General features: G+C 42.4%; 1 protein-coding gene across 4 annotated transcripts in view; it reads right to left on the reverse strand.

The window, feature by feature from the left end:
* Positions 1 to 2,567: 2,567 nt before the first annotated feature.
* Positions 2,568 to 23,288, reverse strand: part of FOCAD (focadhesin) — a 310,037-nt gene continuing 289,316 nt past the window's right edge. For 3 of the 4 annotated variants that reach the window (XM_034987918.1, XM_034987917.1, XM_034987919.1), the window contains 6 exons: positions 22,774 to 22,863; positions 18,896 to 19,073; positions 16,765 to 16,862; positions 7,274 to 7,525; positions 4,960 to 5,035; positions 2,677 to 2,965 (listed from right to left, as the gene is read on the reverse strand). In XM_034987918.1, the coding sequence (XP_034843809.1) occupies positions 2,892 to 2,965; positions 4,960 to 5,035; positions 7,274 to 7,525; positions 16,765 to 16,862; positions 18,896 to 19,073; positions 22,774 to 22,863 (768 nt within the window). In that variant the 3' untranslated portion in view covers positions 2,677 to 2,891. Of the gene's footprint in view, positions 2,966 to 4,959; positions 5,036 to 7,273; positions 7,526 to 16,764; positions 16,863 to 18,895; positions 19,074 to 22,773; positions 22,864 to 23,288 lie in introns of all 4 variants that reach the window. The other variant, XM_034987916.1, reaches the window with a different exon arrangement.

Consider the following 23,288-nt stretch of genomic DNA (forward strand, 5'->3'; position numbering starts at 1 on the left):
CAATTAACTTCAAAAAAGGTTATTAACAGCCTTGTAGTTACCATGGAGTCACTACATGACAAAACACAAAGATAATTTTAGGGCCTTGCATGGATCCCAACATCTGTTCCAAATGCACACTTTTCAAATCAAGAGTCAGTGTTCTGAGATGCATAATAAGGCTTTAACCCCACACATTCGTTAGTATATCCCAGCATGCTCTTTGTCTTGGCAACTTGTGAAGGAAGTGTTTCCATAGTCTGGAACATCTGGTCTAAAAAGGCAGAGACTTCGGGTTTCTAGAGAATAAGGTGAGCCATCCTGAGGGAATAACTTAATTCTGACCTGAACCAAGAGGTAACCAAGAGAAAGAGTGTTACTATTCCAGTGACCTAATATCTCAGTGTTTAGATTTTAGAACCTTTAGGTTTTCAAATTTAGAATTTTTTTTTTTTTTTTGAAGGAGAGGGAGGGAGGGAGAGCAAGTGAGCAAGCAGGGGAGGGGCAGAGGGAGAGAAAAAAGTCTCAAGCAACTGAAAGCCCAGTGTGGAGCCCTACGTGGGGCTTGATCCCATGACCCTGAGATCATGACCTGAGCCGAAATCAAGAGTCGGACGCTTAACCGACTGAGCCACCCAGGCGCTCCTAGTATCTTACACTTTGATTCTTTAGAGATTACCATGGATAGGAAAATCCTACAAATCTTAAGCTCAAGACCCCTGAAAACAAAAATAGGGAGGGGAGGTGGCTAGGGAAGAAAGAATACAGATATATTTTATTTCCTCCACTTTGTGCTCTTCTGTTCTCTTGTCAAGGGCAGGAGCAGGGACAAAGTTTGAGAAGAAATCAGGCTGAGGAGAAAAAGGCCGGCTGGGTTTAGGAGCCGGGGCCAGTTCTTCCTCCCCTCCTCCGGCACCAGCCAGCTCTGCCTGCTGACTCAGGGCAGTACAGACACGCTCCTCAGCGCCCACCTCCCCTCACTGTCCTTCCCTGCCACCCACGTTTGCAAGATGGCCCAGGAATTTAAAGCCCTTCAACCCGCTAAGACCTGTTCCTTTACACAGCTCCTCACCTTCCCAGTTGCAGCAGCTTATTAACATGAGGCAGTGTCCTTTTTTGATTTTTGGTTCTGTAGTTGACATACCACGTTCTAGGAGTTTCAGGTGTCAACACAGATGTCTGATAATTCTGTACAGGACGCACCGTGCACCACAGTGAGCGTAGGCAGCATCCTCACCGCTGTCACTTCAGCATTACCGGCTGTACGCCTTGTGCTTCAGGGCTCGCTCTCACCTGATGCCAGCAATCTGTACGAGGCATGCAGGAGGCTTCATCCGCAGTAGGAGTTTTCCTCTTAAAATGGGCACTAATGCCTGGATGCGGCAGAAAGGGCGCTGGATCTGGGGCTTCCAGGCTTTGGTGTTCTGTGTAGCTCTGCCTCGTGTTAGATGTATTTTCTCCATTTTAAAATAGAAAATACCTCTTCGGGGCACCTGGGTGGCTCAGTCGTTGTGCCTTCGGCTCGGGTCGTGATCCCGGGGGCCTGGGATCGAGCCCCGCGTCGGGTTCCCCGCTCAGCGGGAGGTCTGTTCCTCCCTCTCCCTCTGCCCCTGTTCCTGTACTGTCCCTCTCTTGCTCCCTCTCTCAAATAAATAAAAAATCTTTACAAAAAGAAAAGAAGATGCTTCTTCACAGTCTTGTTGCAGGAGTGAAATAAGAGAATACAAGTGAAAGTTCTAGTGAACTTACCGTCTGGCACCTAACAATAAATGTTAGATGAATTTCAAGGACTAATTGGTGGGAAGTAAAAAAAGTGTATGCAGGCAGAAGGAAAGAGAAGCTGGCTTCTCGCAGAACATGTTCAGCTAATTCCTTCAAATTCATTTCCTTCTAGCCTGGCCTCTGAGGAGGTAATAAAAATGAAATGTTGGTACTGCAGGTGGCTATGCCCTGAAAGCTCGCCCTCCCTTCCCCTTTTCTGTAAGCATCTTGGCACCTTACTGAAGTTCAGCAAAGAAAGAACAGAGTGTGGATTACACAGTGAACCACAAATATCTGAAACCTGGAATCATAAATCCATATATTTGGAAAACAAAACTAGGAGAGCTATTTTTAACCTAAGTGGTAGGTAGGTTACCTTTGAGGTTGCTGGTCGCCATCTTACCAACTTGTGGAGTGATCCCAACTATGCCCTGATGGTACTATTTGACTCACTGGATGCAGCTGACTGACCTGATCAGATCTACTCTTGAACTTCTTGGTTTGTGACCTAATATTCTCTTCCTTGGTTGAAGCTGTTTTGAATTGGGGAACTTTCAATTGCATTCAAGAGACCCAAGCATAAGCAAATTATAGCCACCACTAATGAATCTGATTTGGCTAATGTTCAACACACACCATGCTTACTATTTAAATGTGGACAGCAGTTCCAAGACAGTGTTTTATCAATAAAAGTAAGAAAACACTGAGTCAGCGAATATCCTCTAGAAACTTCATGCGAAGTCGATCATGATGTTACTGCCACCACTATCATTTGGCTTTGCCAGCAAAACCTTCCCCGTGCCTTAAAACAAAGAAGAAATGTGCACAAAATTCACAAGATTATTTTACTAGAATTAATGGGGAGAAGATAATGTAGTCAAGTTTCCACAAGGAAGATCTTCATGTTGAACTCCAGCCAAAGAAAAGAAAATTCAAGTTCTACTTTCAGTCCCAACTGGCCTGGGCACTGAAGCAATGCCCCCTTCTCTTGGCATGCACCTCTCAAGGGGTCAGTTTTGTGTGCACCTTTTCATGCCCCTTGACCCTCTGCATCATGGCTCCACGACCCCAGGCATGAATTCTGAAAACCTTCTTCCATTTCTGTGGTTTTCCTCATCCAGCTGAGGATGCTGCTGGCTACCCCCAAAACGTCACCAACCGTACGCTCTGGTCCATACAGCTTTCTTCTTAAACTCTGGGAGAACTCTCAAGGACAACAGGGTAGCTAAGGGGACAAAAAAAGTAAAGTGCACTGTTGCATTTGGTGAAACTGCATTTGAAAAGGTCACTTAGATGGAAAACGTGTCAGAACAGAACTTCGCTTTTTCTTACTTGGCTCATCTTCAAGACTAAGAATTCTCATCAAGCCTTAGGCAGAATTTGAATAGTAGAGCACGATTAATAAAATCTGGAGGAAAGGGTTTCTTTGTTGTTAAGTTATTCTGCAACCAGTTAACAGAAAATTTGGCAGAGTTTAACAAAAATTGCCTTCTGGGATGATTTTTTTCCTTCTCTTCATCTGGGTGATGATTACATAGGTGTGTTCCCTTTGTAAAAAAGCTACTTAACGATTTGTGTATTTTTCTACATGAATATGACTTTTCCATCAGATGTTTAGTTGAAAGGTAAGAAACAAAAATAAAAAACTGATCCTGCAATGAAGTTAGGTCCTCGTTGCTCAATGGAGCCGGCGTGACTGTGCTAATCTGTATTCAACTACGTGCTCACAAGTCCACACCTTTTCTTATTCGTCACGGGTCTCTCAGGGATCAATTTAGAGTAGGGCAGCTCTGTGTAATTCCTCTAGGTCACTTATTATAGATCTTATTTTAGGATATTAATATAAATATATCGAGATGTTATTTAAAATATAATAGGGAGGAAATGTAGGGAAGCCAGTTACACAGTTCTTGTGTGTGACTCTAATAAGCCCTTGACTATCTAATCAAGTGAACATGTACTTCCTTGACCCAAATAACTATTCTCCTCATCAGTATCAAGTTGTTTGCTATCTTCATGACCTAAAACAGTGTATGTTTGGAGCAACCAATGGTATTATAGACCCATGGCCATTAAGAATGAGTTCAAGCTTCCTGAGGCAAACAAATGAAGACAATCCTAGCAAGTCTCTAGGGACGGATCAAGTAAACGTATGTCAGACCACTGCCCTTACGCCTAGTGAAGTTCTGTGCTTGATCACAATCCACTTCCTACACACGCCCTTCGCATATGTGGGGGGGAGGGGGAGTAGGGAGAAGGATCAGAACCAACTGATTAGGGAATTCTTACTTTTTTGGCCACCAACAAATTGTATCATACTGAGAGTAAAATATGGTCATGCTAAGACTCCAGGCAGGCCAGATAAATTATCACAAGTGTAAGCCAGGAGGTGATTTTCCCAAGCCGAGCCTTCCCAGTGCATTATCTTACAGCATGTCAGGGACCATCTCGACAGAAGCCATTGGCTGGACCAGACCCCCGAGTCCTGAGACACAAAAGACGGTACAAGGTGTCTCAGGCCACAGAAACAACGCCCGACGGACGTCTCAGGTTTGAGTAAAATAATGTACGTAATTTTCACAGAAAGATATTCTCTATTTGTGGTTCCCACAGTCATGGTTCAACAAGTTAGTAGAGAAGTATAAAAAACACAAAAACTATTTAAACGCCTGAAAGCATGGGAAACGTCCAGTTCCCTTGGCAAAATACTATGTCACTACTACAAATACTATTAACGAAGCCAAAACAGGGATAGGTTAAAATGCTTTAAACATAATTTTTAAATAAAAAAGGCAGTGCTCAAAGTGTCTATGTGTATTTTTTCAGTTGCTCAATGATTATAAGTGTGTTAGAACAACACTCATATGCAGAGGGGGCAAAAACTTCTTAGGAAAAAAATAATCAAAACTGCCACTGGGCAATGGGACTCTGGCTTCCTCTTTGCTCTTTCTCGAATTTTTTAAACTTTCATTAAAGTGAAAGTTTGCCGTCATAATAAAACATTTAAAAGTTATTTAAAAGCGAAATTTAAAGGCATGGAACTCTTTTTAAATCCACTTTCTACTTCAAAATGCCACATAATGACAGTTCCAGATTACTTCTCCACACTGAATTCAGATGAGCCCTTCGGGAGCCAATACACACGAGAATGCTGCTTCTTAGCGAAGGCAGCCATGGACGGCTTTCACCTATGTTGGGCATGTGGTATGGAAGTCCTACCTTTCAAAAGATCCCTGGATTTTGCGGAGAGGCCTTCGTTAGGGCTTTCCATGATGCTCAAGAGCCAGTCAATGAACTAGGGTGAAAAGGAAGAGCAGTTATCAGTGAAGACAGTCCCACTATTAGTAAAAGAGCGACCCGGCCCTTGGGCCTGCATACATGCATCTCAGTGCAGGGCTGGCAGATGGAGATGAGAAGGGGACCAGGCCTAAGAGACGGGGAAGCTGGACACAGCTCCCATTTAGTCCAATGACCCAGCAAAGTCAAAACTCCTCTCCCGGCTAAATACCCTGAGACCTGCTATGGATTTTAACAGGGAGGTAGACATGGGCTCAGCAGGCCTCCAGTGTGCCATGAACTTTCTCTCTCATCACTCCGAGAGCACCACAGAGGTTAAGAACCTTGCCCAAGTGCACTCCCAATGAATGGCAGAGTCCAGATTTCAAGCCAATTCAGAGCCTCGCGCTCCTCCTTTGCATCCTGCTGCCTGATGCTGCGTGCATCTAGGCCCAGGCTCACAGGGCAGGTAGTAAATAGGGAAACACATCAGACATAAGCCCCCATTTCTAAAATCAGATATTCTGTAGATGAGAACAATTTGTGCCCAAATGGAATTGAAACAGGAAGTTGAAATGCAAGAGAAAGGCATCAAACAATTTACTAGGTACAGCTGGGTATGTTAACTGCAAATAAATTCTACAAATGAGGTAGAAACTCAGACTACTCAGGAGTTTGACTGATCTCCCAGGGTACAGCCAAAATTGTTTTTATATTAGATAGAGGGTAATTTCATTAATGACTAAATGTTGCCAATCTCGACTCACTAAAAAACATGCACATTAGTCAGAGGTACTAGGTATTTTAACTTTGGACGTAGAAACTGGCTTGTAAGAAAGAGTCAGATAGAAAGCAAATAATCCTAATTCTCTGTTTTGATTAAATTTTTTAAAATTATTTATTTATTTATTTTTTTTTTAAAGATTTTATTTATTTGACAGAGAGAGATACAGCAAGAGAGGGAACACAAGCAGGGGGAGTGGGAGAGGGAGAAGCACGCTTCCCGCCGAGCAGGGAGCCCGACGCGGGGCTCGATCCCAGGACGCTGGGATCACGACCCGAGCCGAAGGCAGACGCTTAATGACTGAGCCACCCAGGCACCCCTGTTTTGATTAAATTTTTAAAAATTTTTCTTTTTCTCAATTTTGTTTTATAATATCCGACTGGTAAGTAAATAAATCAAGCACTACAAGTACATAATAGACACAGGATGTCTGCACTCGTAGTCTGAAGTGATCGTGGTGTCCCAGGCCAGAAAAAACACAAGGGGATACCACATTTGAATTGATTTTGATTTAAAATGAAACAGCAAACACAAGATTTGGGATAATATGAATGCTTAACAAAGGCCTTTTAATTGAGATGCTCAGTGGAGTTGTGCACGGCTAACCCGTGGGTCCAGAGTTCAGAAATATTTTTAAAGACTAATGTTCAGATTTTCACAATCAGCCACAAAAAGTTGGCTTTAAGCTTTCAACCTCGTAAAAATCCTTAAATGAGATTCAAAAAAGAATCTCCCCCTCGACTGTACGAAAGGCCGCCCAGAGCCATGTAATGAGAAGTAGAGGAAGCACAGTGTTTCCATACGCTGCGCACAACGCCAGTAGCCTGGGGAACCTCAACGCTAAAAACCAAAAGGTGCTTCCTACAGTCTGGATTTCCCTGAGGGCTAGGGTGACGACCTTTACAAATTTCCCCATGTCATGAGCACAGATCAGGAGGAGGACGGGCCCTTGGAACGGGGATATAGGACCGAATGAGCTACGAGGAATCTTACCTGTGCTACAAGAATGTGGATGTTCCAGATGCCCGTTTCCCTGACCTACCCCCAGGCGTGCTGGATCGTCCCCAACGTTGCTCAGCACCACCCTCTCCTCCTGGTCCTACGATCCCTGCAGCCTTGGACTTGCCTTCCTATCCGTCCTCACGCTGTCGTTCTGAGCGCTCAGAGCCTCACTCATCCTTTCACCCCCAGGATCAAGAACACATGTGCCTTCAATACCCCAGGGCAAGTATAAGCTCTTCTTTCCGGCTCACCTCCAACTGTAAGCAAGTCACTGCTACTGTCCTTGTTGTTTTTGGCCACCAGTTAGCCTCAAGCTCTGAGGCTCTGCATCTGGCTGCGATTCGGGGCTGAGGATGAAAGCCCGTGGGGTGATTCCAGTTTCACTTAACTTCCAACCTCAACTCTACAGCACAAATTGCTCAAGAGAAGATGGGCCACCTGCCCTGACACGCAGGCGGCTGCCAACCTCACCTTCTGGGTCTGTTCCTTCCACGGCTCTTTCTGCAGCAGAAGAGGCATGCTACTGGGAAGGAGAGTGAGAACCTCCTGCACAGTGACCCTGTGCATTGGACTCCTGCCAAGGAAGCTTGAAGCTGACCCAGCTGGGCCATTTTCCCGATGCCATGGCAACCAGCTAGCACTGAGGCCAAGGAGGAGAGGGGCCGCGTGGTCTGCCCAGGTCACCACTGCGGTTGCAAAGAGCAGCAACAAGAAATCCAAAGCCTCCAAAGGAAATAGAAAATCAAAGTTAGGCCACATGTTTTAACAATTCAGAGTCACCCATGTTCACACACACACAGCCCGGGTCAGGATGATGCAATGTGACCTTCCCCTTCACCCGAGAAGAGGAACCGGACTGAACAGCAAACTCCATTTCCACACTTAATGAACAGACATTTCAAGGCTCCAGAAGGTTGTCGGGATCCTCTTTTGTAAGACAGAAGGCCCAGCAGTTGCATTATTATTGCTCTAATAATGCAGGAGAAACCTTATTTCATTCCTAATCATACGGAGATCCAGATACTCCTCTGTTTTGGTGTCTCCAAAGAGATTAAAGGATTCATCAGGAGTGATATGGAAAGGGATATTTAGAGCTATTGTTATGTGGCCAAAACGGATTTTTAAAAAGAGGTATAGTCTGATCCTACTTTTGAACAATAACAAATGATTCCCCATGCATTTTATTTTTCTGTTCTCATTATTTAATCTAAATATTTCAGTGGCAAACACTTCATTTTGTTCCATTAATGCTGAAACGTAAGCATGGAGACAGACTAAAAACAAGCATTCTTGGAATAAGGGAGTCAGTCACAACAAATCATTAGGCATTTTTTTAAAACAATTTTTTCAGTATGTTCAGCCGTGAACTGAAATAGACTCACCAGAGTCTGGACCTATATATGTCTCCGGTCCTATATATATCTGTAATTCCAAGGATTAGTTTAAATTTTAATTCCAGTGTATTATTAGTTTCAGGTATATAATATAGTGATTCAACAATTCCATGTATTACTCAGCTGCTCATCAAGGTAAGTGTAATCTTAATTCCCTTCACCTATCTCACCCAGCCCCCACCCCCTCCCCTCTGGTCACCATCTGTTTGTTGTCTACAGTTAAAGAGTCTGGTTTTTTTTTTTTTTTTTGGTTTGTCTTTTTTCCCCCTTTGTCTGTTTTGTTTCTTAAATTCCACATATGAGTGAAATCGTATGGTATTTGTCTTTCTCTGACAGGCTTATTTTGCTTAGCATTATACTCTCTAGATCCATCCATGTCGTTGCAAATGGCAAGACTTCATTCTTTTTTATGGCTGAATAATATCTGTGTGTGTGTGTGTGTGTATCTCATCTCTTTTTTTTCCATTCACCTATCAATGGACACCTGCATTGCTTCCATACTTTGGCTATTGTTGATAATGCTGCTTTAAACATAGGAGTGCATATATCCCTCTGAATTAGTGTTTTTGTAAATCTTTGGGTAAATACCCAGTGATGCAATTACTGGATCATAGGGTAGTTCTATTTTTTTTTTTTTAAGATTTTATTTATTTATTTCACAGAGAGAGAGAGAGAGCAGGAACACAGGGGGAGTGGGAGAGGGAGAAGCAGGCTTCCCACGGAGCAGGGAGCCCGATGCGGGGCTCGATCCCAGGACCCTGGGATCATGACCTGAGCCGAAGGCAGACGCTTAACGACTGAGCCACCCAGGCGCCCCTGGGTAGTTCTATTTTTAACTTTTTGAGGATACTCCATGCCATCCTCCACAGTGGCTACACCAGTTTGCATTCCCACTAAGAGTGCTTAAGGGTTCCTTTTTCTTCACATCCTCACCATTTGTTGTTTCTTGAGTTTTTGATTTTAGCCATTCTCACAGGTGTGAGGTGATATCACATTGTGGGTTTGATTTGCATTTCCCTGATGATGAGTGATACTGAGCATCTTTTCATGTGTCTGTTGGCCATCCATGTGTCTTCTTTGAAGAAATGTCAGTTTATGTTTTCTGCCCATTTTTTACTTGAATTGTCTGGGGGTTTTTTTTGTTGTTGAGTTGTAGAAGTTCTTTATATATTTTGGACACCAACCTTTTATCAGATATGTCATTTGCAAATATGTTCTCCCTTTCAGTAGGTTGTCCATTAGTTTTGTTGTTTCCTTTGCTGTGCAGAAGCTTTTTATTTTGATATAGTCCCAATAGTTTATTTTTGCTTCTGTTTCCCTTGCCTCAGGAGACATCTAAAAAGATGATGCTATGGCTGATGTGAGAGAAATTACTGTCTGTGCTCTCTTCTAGGATTTTAGTGGTTTCAGGTCTCACATTTAGGTCCTTAATCCATTTTTTAATTTATTTTTGTGTGTAAGAAAGTGGACCATCTTCATCCTTTTGCATGTTGCTATCCAGTTTTCCCAACACCATTTGTTGAAGAGACTGTCTTTTTCCCATTGTATATTCTTGCCTCCTTTGTTGCAGATTAATTGACCATATAATTGTGGGTTTATTTCTGGGCTTTCTATTCTGTTCCATTGATCTATGTGTCTATTTTCATGCCAGTACCATACTGTTTTGTAATTACAGCTTTGTAATAGAGCTTGAAGTCTGAAAATGTGATGCCTCCAGTTTTGTTTTTCTTTTCCAAGACTGCTTTGGCTATGCAGGGTCTTTTGTGGTTCTAAACAAATGTTAGGATTGTTTGTTCTAGTTCTGTAAAAACTGCTGTTGGTATTATGATAGGGATTGCATTAAATCTGTAGACTGCTTTAGGTAGCATAGACATTTTAACAATATTTGTTCTTCCAATCCATGAGCTTGAACTGTCTTTCCATTTCTTTGTGTCATCTTCATTTTCTTTCAACAATGTTTTACAGTTTTCAGCGTACAAGTCTTTCATCTCCTTGGTTAAGTTTATTCCTAGGTATTTTATTATCTTTGGTGCAATTGCAAATGGGATTGTTTCTTAATTTCTCTTTCTGCTGCTTCATTATTAGTGTATAGAAATGCAACAGATTTCCGTACACTGATTTTGTATCCTGCAACCTTACTGAATTCACTTATTAGTTTTAGCAGTTTTTTGGCAGAGTCTTTTAGGTGTTCTATATACAGTATCATGTCATCTGCAGAGTGTAGTTGTACTTCTTCCTTACCAATTTGGATGCCTTTCCTTTTTGTTGTCTGACTGCGGTGGCTAGGACTTCCAGTACTATGTTGAATAAAAGTGGTGAGAGTGGACAACCTTGTCTTGTTCCTGACTTTAGGGGAAAAGCTCTCAGTTTTTCCCCCGAGTATGATGTTAGCTGTGGGTTTTTTACATGTGGCTTTATTATGTCGAGGTATGTCCCCTCTAAACCCATTTCATAAAAGTTTTTTACCATGAACGGGTGTTCTATTTTGTCAAATGCTTTGTCTGCATCTATTGAAAGGATCGTATGGTTTTTATCCTTTCTCTTACTGATGTGATGTATCACGTTGTTTGATTTGCAAATACTGAACCAACGTTGTACCCTAGGATAAATCCCACTTGATTGTGGTGAATGATTTTTTAAATGTATTGCTGGATTTGGTTTGCTAATATTTTTGTTGAGGATCTTTACATCTATGTTCATCAGAGAGATTGGCCTGTAGTCTCTTTTTGTGGTGTCTCTTGTCTGGTTTTGGTGTCAGGATAATGTTGGTCTCATAGAATGAACTTGGAAGTTTTCCTTCTTTTTTTTTGAAAAAGTTTGAGAAGAATAGGTATTAACTCTTCTTTAAATGTTTGCTAGAATTCACCTGTGAAGCCGTCTGCTCCTGGACTTTTGTCTGTTGGGAATTTTTTGATTACTGATTCAATTTCATTGCTGGTAATCAGTCTGGTATGACTTCAGTTTTTTTTTTGCATTTATTGAGACTTGTTTTGTGGCCTTCTTTTGTGATCTGTTCTGGAGAATGTTCCATGTGCACTTGAAAAGAATGTGTATTCTGCTGTTTTAGGATGGAATGTTCTGAATATGTCTGTTAAATCCATCTGGTCCAGTGTGTCATTCAAAGCCACTGTTTCCTTGTTGATTTTCTATTTGGATGATCTGCCCATGGATGTTAAGTGGGGTGATGTTAAAGTCCCCTATTATTGTATTACTGTTGATTATTTCCTTTATGTTTATTATTAACTGTTTTATGTATTTGAGTGCTCCCATGTTGGGTGCATAAATAGTTAACAATTGTTGTATCTTCTTGTTGGATTGTACCCTTTATGCTTATATAGTGTCCTTCTTTGTCTCTTGTTACAGTCTTTCTTTTAAAGTCTATTTTGTCCTATATAAGTATTATTACCCCAGTTTTCTTTTCACCTCCCTTTGCATGATAAATACTTCTCCATCCCCTCACTTTCTTTTTTTTTTTTTTAAAGATTTTATTTATTTATTTGACAGAGAGAGTCACAGCGAGAGAAGGAACACAAGCAGGGGGAGTGGCAGAGGGAGAAGCAGGCTCCCCGCCGAGCAGGGAGCCCGACGCGGGGCTCGATCCCAGGACCCTGGGATCATGACCTGAGCCGAAGGCAGACGCTTAACGACTGAGCCACCCAGGCGCCCCAATCCCCTCACTTTCAATCTGCAGGTGTCTTTAAGTCTGAAATGAGTCTCTTGTAGGCAGCATATAGATGGGTGTTGTTTGTTTGTTAATCTATTCTGTCATGCCATGTCTTCTGATTGGAGCATTTAGTCCATTCACATTCAAAATTATTACTGATAGGTATGTATTTATTGCCATTTGTTACTTGCTTTATGTTGTTTTTGTAGTTTTTCTCTGTTCCTTTCTTCCTTTGCTCTCTTCTCTCACCATAAGATGGCTTTCTTTTTATTTTATTTTTTTTTAAGATTTTATTTATTTATTTGACAGAGAGAGAGATAGCGAGAGCAGGAACACAAGCAGGGGGAGTGGGAGAGGGAGAAGCAGGCTTCCCGCCGAGCAGGGAGCCCGATGTGGGACTCGATCCCAGGACCCTGGGATCATGACCTGAGCCAAAGGCAGACACTTAACGACTGAGCCACCCAGGCGCCCAAGATGGCTTTCTTTAGTGTTATACTTGGAATCCTTTTTCTTTACTTTTTGCATATCTATTACTGGTTTTTGATTTGTGGTTACCATTAGGGTTGTATATAACATCTTCTACATATAGCAGTCTCTATTAAGTTAATGGTTACTTAAGTTTGAACCCATTCTTTACTCCTCCCTTGCCACATTTTAGGTCTATGGTGTCATACTTTACATCCTTTTATTTTGTGAATTCCCTGCCTATTTTTTACATATATATTTATTTTTACTGCTTTTATGCTTCCTAATTTTCTTATTCTTACTTAGGGTTTTTCCTTTCCACTCAAAGTGTCCCCTTTAACATTTCTTGTAGGGCTGGCTTAGTGGTCATGAATTCCTTTAAGTTTTGTTTATCTGGGGAACTCTTTATTTCTCCTTCTATTCAGAATGATAGCCTTGCTGGATGGATAGCCTTGCTGGATAGAGTATTCTTGGCTGCAGATTTTTCCCTTTTAGCACTTTGAATATCATGCCACTCTCTTCTGGTCTGTAAAGTTTCTGCTGAAAAATCTGATAGCCTGTGGGGTTTCTCTTGTGTGGTCTTCTTTTCTCTTGATGCTTTTTAAAAGTCTCTATCACTACTTTTTGCCATTTTAATTAGTATGTGTCTTGGTTGGACCTCCTTGGACTGATTTTGTTGGGAGATCTTTGTGCCTCCCGTATCTGAATTTCTGTTTCCTTCCCCAGATGCGGGAAGTTTTCTATTATTTCTTCAATTAAAGTTTATACTCACTTTTCTCTTTCTTCTTCTTCTGGGATCCCTATAATGCAAATGTTATTATGCTTGATGGAGTGGCTGAGATCCCTAAGTCCATTCTCATTTTGCATACTTTTTTTCCCCTCTCCTGCTCAGCTTGATTATTTTACATTACTCTGTCATCCAGGTTGCTGATTCATTCTTCTGCTTCCTGTACTCTGCTATTTATTCTATCTAAGGTATTTTTAATTTCATTTATTGTGCTTTTCAGCTGTGATTGATTCTTCTTTATCTCTTTAAGGGTGTCACCGATGTCCTCCACTCTTTTCTTAAGTCCAGTGAGTATCTTTACAATCATTACTTTAAATTCTCTATCAGGCATATTATTTATCTCCATTTTGCTTAGGACTCTTGCTGTAGTTTTTTTTTTTTTTTTTTAAGATTTTTATTTATTTATTTGAGACAGAGAGAATGAGAGAGAGAGAGCACATGAGAGGGGGGAGGGTCAGAGGGAGAAGCAGACTCCCCGCCGAGCAGGGAGCCCGATGCGGGACTCGATCCCGGGACTCCAGGATCATGACCTGAGCCGAAGGCAGTCGCTTAACCAACTGAGCCACCCAGGCGCCCAGGCCTCTTGCTGTGGTTTTGTCTTATTCTTTCATTTGGGACATATTCCCCTGTCTCCTCGTTTTGTCTAACTCTCTGTGTCTGAAAGTCAGCTCTGTCTCCTGCTCTTGAAAGTAGTGGCCTTACGAAGAAGAGGTCCTGTAGTGCTCTGCAGCGCACTTTCCCGTTTAACCAGAACCTGGCACTTCGGGGACACCTCCTATGTTGTTAGTGGGCCAGTCTGGTGCTGCCTTGTGCTTGAGTTGAGTCAGAGTGTTTGCAGATGTTGAGTTGAGTCAGGTGTTCAGCAGAGATGCAATGGCATCAAACTGCAGAGCACTTTCCCTGTGCTGTCCCCTGAGAAGCCTTCATCGGTGGGCAGGGCCCACAATCAGAAGAACTGTCTGTCCCCAGCCCATTGCGGGGGCCACAGTCTGACCAGTGTGGTGTTTATCTTTCTCTCTCCCCAGGGCAGGAATCACTTTGGAGTGGTGTTGGTCCCTGTCCAGGCCGCGAGCACACTTTTCCAGGCTTGTGGCTTCAGTTTGAATGGGCTTTGGCCAAGAGCACATTGGAGGAGGCGGATCTGCAATGTGCTCGGGCATGAGATGTGCAGAGCCCTCAAGGTTTGCACCTGGGGAGAGGGCACGTGCTGCTACCTCTGGGACCACAGTGGCTGGGCCAATCCGCAAAGCATACAAGGGTAGGGCATGCACTTTTACCAACGTGGACTCAGGTTTGCTGTGAAAGACCTACCATCACCATAGGGCCAGCCCATGTGGATCTGCAAAGAGTGGGTAGGCAGGCACAGAGTTTTAGCAAGGTGTGTGCCCATCTTTCACAAGAGGGTACTTGCTGCCACCACCATTGCCGAGGCCCCACAAAGTGCATGGTCAGCAAAATTTGAGGTTTTCTGGGGGAGGGGATCCACAGCACATGGACTGAGGCACGGCCAACTGGGGTGGGCAAATCCCCAGAGCTGGGGGGGCGGTGGTGGTGGAGTGGGGAGGCAGGGAGTAGTATAAGCAAGTTAGGTAGCAAATGTGGGCACTAAACTGGCTTCTGCAGGTGGTTTCAGGTGGCCACGTGTTTATGCTGGGGGGGCAGGGGAGGGAAATGGCACCTACTAGCTCCTTTGGTCCTGAAGGAGACTCCTTGTGAATACTACCCCTCCAGGAGAGGCTCTGAGATGAGTAACTCTTCCTCCTTATGCCCCAGGCATTTTTCAAAGTGCTCCTTCTACGCTGTTTCTTGTGCTGTCTCTTTAAGGGCAGGGACTCAGTTTCCTCTCAATGGCCAGGTTCTCCCAGAACCCAACCTGCTGATTTTTAAAGTTGCAGGCTTTAAGTCCTGCTGGTTGTAAGAACTCACTAAAGTTCACCCCCTCTAGTTTTCAAAGCCAAATATTATGGAGATTCATCTTCCCCACGTGGGCTCCCCAATGTGCTAGCCTTCTTCTTCCCCTTCTCCACACCCGTGGTCCATTTAGCTCCCCAGCGTGTCTCCGCCCTTCCTACCCTCTTTGATGTGGCATCTTTTCTACTTTTAGTTGAGGAGTTTGTTCTGCCAGCCTTCGGGTCATTTCCTGTGTTATTTACACTGACATGAGTGTTATCTAGTTGTATCTATGGGATGAGGTGGGCTTAGGGTCCTCATATTCTGCCACCTTCTCAGCCTATATGTCTCCACATGCATTTTAAATATATCCATTCAGGGGCGCCTGGGTGGCTCAGTCATTAAGTGTCTGCCTTCGGCTCAGGCCATGGTCCCAGGGTCCTGGGATCGAGCCCCACATTGGGCTCCCTGCTCGGCGGGAAGCCTGCTTCTCCCTCTCCCACTCCCCCTGCTTGTGTTCCCTCTCTCACGGTCTCTGTCAATAAATAAAATCTTTAAAATCAATCAATCAGGGGCGCCTGGGTGGCTCAGTCGTTAAGCGTCTGCCTTCGGCTCAGGTCGTGATCCCAAGGTCCTGGGATCGAGCACCACATCGGGCTCCCTGCTTGGCGGGCAGCCTGCTTCTCCCTCTCCCACACCCCCTGCTTGTGTTCCCTCTCTTGCTGTATCTCTCTCGGTCAAATAAATAAATAAAATTTAAAAAAAATAAAATCAATCATTCAATCCATCCATCCATCCATTCAGAGTTTAGACTAATCTACACTCTTATAGAAATGGTGGTAACAAGGGGCCCCTCTGAGTTGTTGGATTACTGTGATTCAAATTACACTTCTTTCTGCTTATCTGTATTTTCTAAGTTTTAAAAGATTTTCATAAGAAAACAGAAAGTTAACAAAAACTTAGGAGATCAGAAGAAAAGGATGACAGATTCTGCTAGTTAAAAAAAATGTTTAAAAAGTAGTCCTTAATTTCTTAAAATTCACAATCTCACTCGATAAAATTTCAAAAATATATGCAACTCTTCAGAAAAGCAGGTCAGAATCTCAAACAACATCCCAGGTTATACAAATTCCACTCACACAGTAAACAGGATACCTGTGCAACATGCCTACAGAAAAATTCTACTACTAAAAAGTACACAGTTGGCAGCAAAGTCAAGAAAATAAGAAGAGTGGGAAAGTGCTATCTTCCTTTTATTTATTAAACTTTTGCTATTTTAATTTACCCAGTATCAGTTGTTAACCTTTTGGGGGTCACACATCATTTTACGCCTCTCATGCACGTAAGTATTGATGCAAACACAGGTTACTTGCATACACTTCAGGAACCCCGTCAAACCAGACATTTGAAGACACTCTCTGGGCCAGTGCAGAGGCCGGAGCCCTGTACCTCATCTCCTCTGTGGGGTCAAACCCAAGTACACAGAACCCTGGGTTCCCGCATCGGCTAGTGCCCTTTGTGTGCCGCCTTTCAAGGCACTTACTCTGTTGAAAATATTTTTCTAAGGGCAGCCCTGGGTGTCTCCAAGAGCCAGGCACGAACATCCATTTCCTTGTGACGTCAGAGAGTTATCACCAGCGTTACCCAAACGTAAAAGGAAGGGTGGGGGGGAAGGGCAAGCAGCAACTTTTTTGTCTTTTGGGAGAGCAAACGTTAAGTTCTACATTTTAAAGGAGCCACAAATGACTCCTCTGGATTGTACCTCATCGAGAGCCACGTTCTGAACAGATGTTGACTGGTACACAATATTTCTGATGTAACCCATCAATTCCAGGAGCCATTCCATTCTCTTCAACACACCTGAAACAAAAAGGGATGTTTTCTTACCAGACCATGGTTTTGCTATGAGATGTACAACAGATCAGTACCAGCCACCATAACTAAAGCGGAACACCTGCGGAGGATCGCACGAAGCAGTTTCAAATCCTCTTGCCACCCCTGAGACCTGTGATTTTGCGGGTGAGAGCTCTTTGACGCTATTCTTATCAGATGACTGTAGTTTTGCTTTTATTTTCAAAAGGTAATTTACTCTTCAAAACTATGCACCCGCTAGTGATACAATGCACTTATTGGAATTTCTCTCTCAACATTAAACACACTAGGAGAAATCTGACATGCCAGCTAGCCAGTGATGTTGAATCTTGGATAACTGGTTGTTTTTATGGTCTTCTTTTACTTCAATGTTCCCATTTTATGCCCAAATCAAAGAGAAAAACCTATCCCAAAGACATGAGAAGAAAAATAAAAACCGGCTATTATACAGTAACTGGAGAACAAACATCAGCATAAATATTCTCCCTTTTTTATTTTTTAAAAATGAGGATTCCTTGGGGCGCCTGGGTGGCTCAGTCATTAAGCATCTGCCTTCGGCTCAGGTCATGATCCCAGCCTCCTGAGATCGAGCCCCACATCAGGCTCCCTGCTCCAAGCGAAGCCTGCTTCTCCCTCTCCCACTCCCCCTGCTTGTGTTCCCTCTCTCGTTGAATCTCTGTCAAGTAAATAAATAATCTTAAAAAAAAAAAAAAAAAGAGATTCCCAGCACAGTAAAGCCTACTTGAGAAAGCTGTCAAATTTTAGTGAGTCAGAGGAAAACAGGAACTAAACTGGGAGGCCAGCTAGTTAAAACCAAAGGCAATATCAAATTTCAGTTTACTTCACGTATCTTCCCGCTTCCTTGGGAATACCTACTAGATTTCTCCCTGATAAATACACTTTTGATTTAGAGTAAAAAAATCTAGTTTTTCATCACAGGTTCATTTTTCACCAGGCAGGCATTGATGCAAAGATGAGACAACAATGTCAACTGTCAAAGAGGAGAATAAATCAAAATTTCCTATCTGGTCTCAAAAAGGTTATTATAATTATGTCTGCCAGTTTTCTCTCAAAACCTTCAAGATGTGGGGTGCCTGGGTGGCTCAGTCGTTAAGCGTCTGCCTTCAGCTCAGGTCATGATCCCGGGGTCCTGGGATCGAGCCCCGCATCGGGCTCCCTACTCAGCGAGAAGCCTGCTTCTCCCTCTCCCACTCCCCCTGCTTGTGTTCCCTCTCTCGCTGTGTCTCTGTCTGTCAAATAAATAAGTAAAATCTTAAAAAACAGAAACACAAACACCTTCAAGATACAAGAGATGAGGAAGATACAAAAAAATCCAGAAATAAAAGTAATTTGCCTGGGGTCCCTAGGGCTTCCCCACCATGCCTGATTGAAGCTAGGTGCCATTCAGAACTGTAGGTATACTATAAGCAATGTGACCAAAGGCACGGGAGGAGAAATGGGGTAGCCCATTATTACTCAAGAATAAAGGTCTACGATAGTCTAAAAGTTCCACCGTATGATTCATTAGCAGAGCTACAGGCCTAGAGCTTCTGGCTTGAGGATGTAGTGAGGGTGCCCCGATTTTATTCCCCTCACCCCCCTGAGCAGTTCTTCTATAGAATAACAATTTAATTTCGTTGTCATTGTTTTCCTCTTTTTCTCTGTTTGTTAAGTAACCACCTAAAAGTCATTTTCCTGAAAACGTCAGACAAATCGACTGACATCCTAGTTGGGAAACGGAAGCAGGCAGAATCAACCCGATACACTCGTTTATAGACTCGAGGGCCTGGAGAGCTAAAGACAATGTAAAAATCACCCACAGGATCCAGTTCCATCTCCAGGGTGGAGGTCATGAGTTGTAACTGATCTTTTCATTTAAGGTGCTCCTCGTTTGGGGTAACAAGAGCTCTCCTGGGTCAAGTAGCACTAACCCCGTTTTTAAGTTGAGGAACCAGTTACAGGTTAAGAGGGACGGCAGGCAGGTCTTTCTGTTCCTGCTGGCCCCCCCAGGCTGGCCTTACCAGTGTTGGCGTGGCTTACAATCCGTGCCTGGTACAGGCTGTGCACCACCATCCAGGCTACCGTGTCTTTTTCCCGGTGCCGAACAGCGACGCTGAGGATGTCCATCAAGCCCATCAAGGGGAATCGTCCTTGAGAGACCAAGTACAGTCTGACAAAGGCAGCCTTTTCTAGGTTGCTCTGAAAAAAAGCAAATTGTTCGGTTACTATTAAATTAGCTGAAGTCATTATAAAACCTCGGGGCAAGGACAAAACAGAAAGGGTGAGTTGAAAGTGGATTAAATGCTAAAACCGTTCATTTCCTGCAGCACGTGACCCATATGCCTGTGTGCTGTATTTTAAAATGTACATACAGACAGAGGGTTATAATGTCACCTTCTGTTCTCTCCTAAAAACCATCAGGGATTTCAGGGGCTAACTGGTGATGATATTTTGTACAAACACACAAATAATAATAATGATGATGATACGATGATGATAGCTAAAAAACACAGTACTTATGTACCAGGCACCATTCTAAGCACTTAACATGTATTAATTCGGCAGTTCGCAAAGTGCGGTACACAGACCTCCGAGGGACCCCAAGACCCTTTTAGAGGGTGTGTGAGGTCAAGCTATATTCACAATTGCCCAAAAACCACAGTAAGAGTCACTATATTTTTCACAGCTACTTGCAATTTTTTAAAATGACTTTTATTTAAAATACCCTTATAAACAATAAAAATTATTAGTTTCATTAAACCTTCACCCTCAAGTACACATCTTTTTAACAGCAGGGATGGTAAAATGGCAAGCATGCATAAGGGACTTCTGCTGCAGAACCAAGTATTACGGTTGTCTCGAGGAAAAACACTTGTAAGTCTGGGTTGTGAGCTGAAATAGTCACTTTTTATGGAACACCATTTAGTTGGAAGGATGATTGATGGACAAATGATGGTTATTCAAACTGAGTATTTGACAGACTTTTTTTTTTTTTTTTTTTAACTAAAAGAAAGTGAGACTGTCACTTCAAGGAAATACTTGACAGTATTTGTTGCCAATGATAAAATCTGAGCTTTCAAGCGAAAAATTAAAGTTTTGGAAAATTTGTATTTGCTACTATGAGTTGGCAGCTTCCCAATACATAAAAGACTTCTCTGATGATTTCAACAAATGTGGTGTTTTGCATTGTATAATGAAATGCATCAACATTTGGAAGATTTTCAAAAGTCAGTGAGTTGGTATTTTCCAAATGACTTTGTGATATCAGACCCAGAGCGCAAGTTGGACCAATGGATTTTAATACAACAGACTATGTGAAGTTCACTGATAGGGACTCAGACTGCACATACTGCAACTACTCTGAAGGAAGCACCATTTGTTGAGTTCTGTTGCAACATCAAAAAAAATTTTTAAAAAAGATATCCATAATTATCTGAAACTATCAACACACTCTTCCCTTTTCTACGGACATACTTGTATGAGGCTGGATCTTCCCCACATACTTCACCAAAATAACATCACAGCAGACTGACTGAAGCGGCAGCTCTGAGAATCCAACATTAAAGAGACTTCCTTTAAGCCAGACATTAAAGAGATTGGCAAAAAATGGAAAACAATGCCACTTTTCTCATTATTTATTTTGTTTTCAAAAATTTTTCTTCTTTGTGTTAAGATGCAATGGGCTTATTACTACTTTTAAGTAAATATTTTTTAAATTTCCCAGTTTCAAGTTCTAATATGGTAAATACTGAAAGCTATGACTCATTTAAATTAAAGTCTTTTGGAACCCTCAACAATTTTTAAGACTCTAAAGTAGTCCTGACACCAGAAAGTGTGAGAAGCCCTATGTGAACCACTGAATTTTCACACCACCCTATGCAGATCACTACCACCATCCTTCCTTTGTAGATGATAGTCGGAAGCACAGAGGTTAAGTAACTTGCTTAAGGTCACATGGCTTGAGGTGGCAGATTAAGAACTGAAACTCAGGGAGTATGAACCCTACACTACCTTATTGTTTCTAGAAAAGACTCAGTAAAACGCACTAACTCTTTTGGGGACATAAGAACACTCTTCAGTAAGTTCTAGCGAAAATGTTCTAACTGGTACTTTAAGAACCCAGGTGAGTAACCCAGCAACCTTCAGCTGCAGGTACAACGAAGGGAATTATATGCAATACTTCCAACTATATTACATGAATATAATACTAATAATAGGATATAATAAATTACAGGAATATGATCATTAGGATAATAAATACTTACTGAGTACTAGCCTTATGTCAGGTACTTTTCCAAGAATTTACCATGGATTAAGTCATTGTAACTCTCAAAACAGCTCTGGCGGTAGGTGCTAATATCTCCCTTTTATAGATAAGGAAACTGAGGTAGAGAGAGATTATGAAACGTAACCAGGGTCACATTACTAGTAAATTACAGAGCTGGATTTCAAACCCCAGCAGTGAGGCTCTACAGTCCATTCTCTTAAGCATTTCCTTAGACTGCTTGTCTTTGCTTAAAACAAACTAATCTCCAAAATGCTGATATTCCAAATACTCTAATAGGGGTTCTCAAACCTCAGGATGCAGCACAATCATCTGGAGGGACTGTTAAAACACAGATCCTGGGCCCCACCTCTGACTCAGTAGACCTGAAGTGGGACTCCAGAATTTTCATTCCTAATCAGTCGCCATGCTTATGCTGCTGGTCCAGGGAACACATTTTGAGAATCACTGCTACACGATGCCGAAATTCAAGGATTCAACTGAATAGGCAAACCTGTCATCAGGTGAAATAAATGGTAAGAGGTTCACCAGCTGGGTGAGGGCTCACATTTCTCTAGACCTTTGCTATTATCTGGTGTGTAGGGTTGCCATTTGTAGAAGTATGTCCACTGGGATATACTTATACTAAAAAACATCATTCACTATCTATAGGCAATTCAAATCTAACAAGACATGTATTATACTAGCTAAATGTGCAACTTTACTCGTATGTTACTCCTTCATCCTTTGGGTGTGGATATAAGAAGTACTTGTTGGGACGCCTGGGTGGCTCTGTCGGTGAAGCGTCTGCCTTCGGCTCAGGTCATGATCCCAGGGTCCTGGGATCGAGTCCCACATCGGGCTCCCTGCTCAGTGGGAGTCTGCTTCTCCCTCTGCCTGCCGCTCCCCCTGCTTGTGTTCTCTGTCTCTGACAAATCAATAAAATCTTAAAAAAAAAAGGGGGGGGGGGGCGGGAGTACTTGTTAATTATCTTGTGTCTGGGCTAATAGTGTTTGTTTTTCAAATAGCCACTTTTCTTCATTACAAAAGGATAAGTACCAGGTGAAAGAAAATAAATTTAATAACAAAACTACTGGGCGCCTGGGTGGCGCAGTTGGTTAGGCGACTGCCTTCGGCTCAGGTCATGATCCTGGAGTCCCTGGATCGAGTCCCGCATCGGGCTCCCTGCTCGGCGGGGAGTCTGCTTCTCCCTCTGACCCTCCCCCCTCTCATGTGCTCTCTCTCTCAAATAAATAAATAAAATCTTAAAAAAAAAAAAAAAAAAAAGAACAAAACTATTTATTTATGCCTTCCATGCACCAGAAAGTTCTTCAGCCAGAATATTCCCATTCTTACGGGTTTTGTATTGAAGATGTTGTCCTGTACTTATGTTTGCCCACAGGTGACACTCAAATGTTCTTGACAAAGTGGAATTAGGTTAAAAAGTTGTTCATCCATCTATCCATCCATACCACTAGCCTGAACACGAGACCCCACAGTAACAGAGAGTTTCCTCAAATTATCCACTAACAAATATAAAGCAAAACTAGCTTCAGTCAAAAGGATACTGTAGTCACCTCTTCAACTGTAACTCCCACGTCAATAATGGAAATAAATATATAGATATGGTCTTACCTCAGTAATCTGGGCAACCCGATTGGCTTCATCATCTGTCATTTCTGAGAGGCACTTTGCTATACTGACATACAGCTCTAGATCATTTCTCTGGTAAAGAAAAATCACAAGCACGTCAAAATACAATGTAACATAACAGATACATTCTCCGTGTTCTGACGAATTATTAGCTTTACTTCTCTCCATGAACAGCAGCTTATGAGATTTTAACCAAACCAAATATATGTTATCATTTTTAAAAAAACATCTTTCTGGGGCACCTGGCTGGCTCAGTCGGTAGAGCAGACGACCCTTGATCTCAGGATCATGAGTTCAAGCCCCACGCTGGGCACAGAGCTTACTTTAAAAAAAAACAAAAACCATCTTTCCTATTATTTTATTTGTTTGGCTGTACTTGTTTATTTGTGTGGCTGTACTTTTTCCCCTCTTATCAGAATCCATCATTCCAAACAGATTCTTTTAATTTCTTTGTAAAACTACAATTCAGGAATCTGTTGGGGGAGGGGAAAGGCTAG

The sequence above is a fragment of the Mirounga leonina genome, unplaced genomic scaffold, assembly GCF_011800145.1.
Source record: "Mirounga leonina isolate KUSES-001 unplaced genomic scaffold, KU_Mleo_1.0 Mir_447, whole genome shotgun sequence".
Lineage (NCBI taxonomy): Eukaryota > Metazoa > Chordata > Mammalia > Carnivora > Phocidae > Mirounga > Mirounga leonina.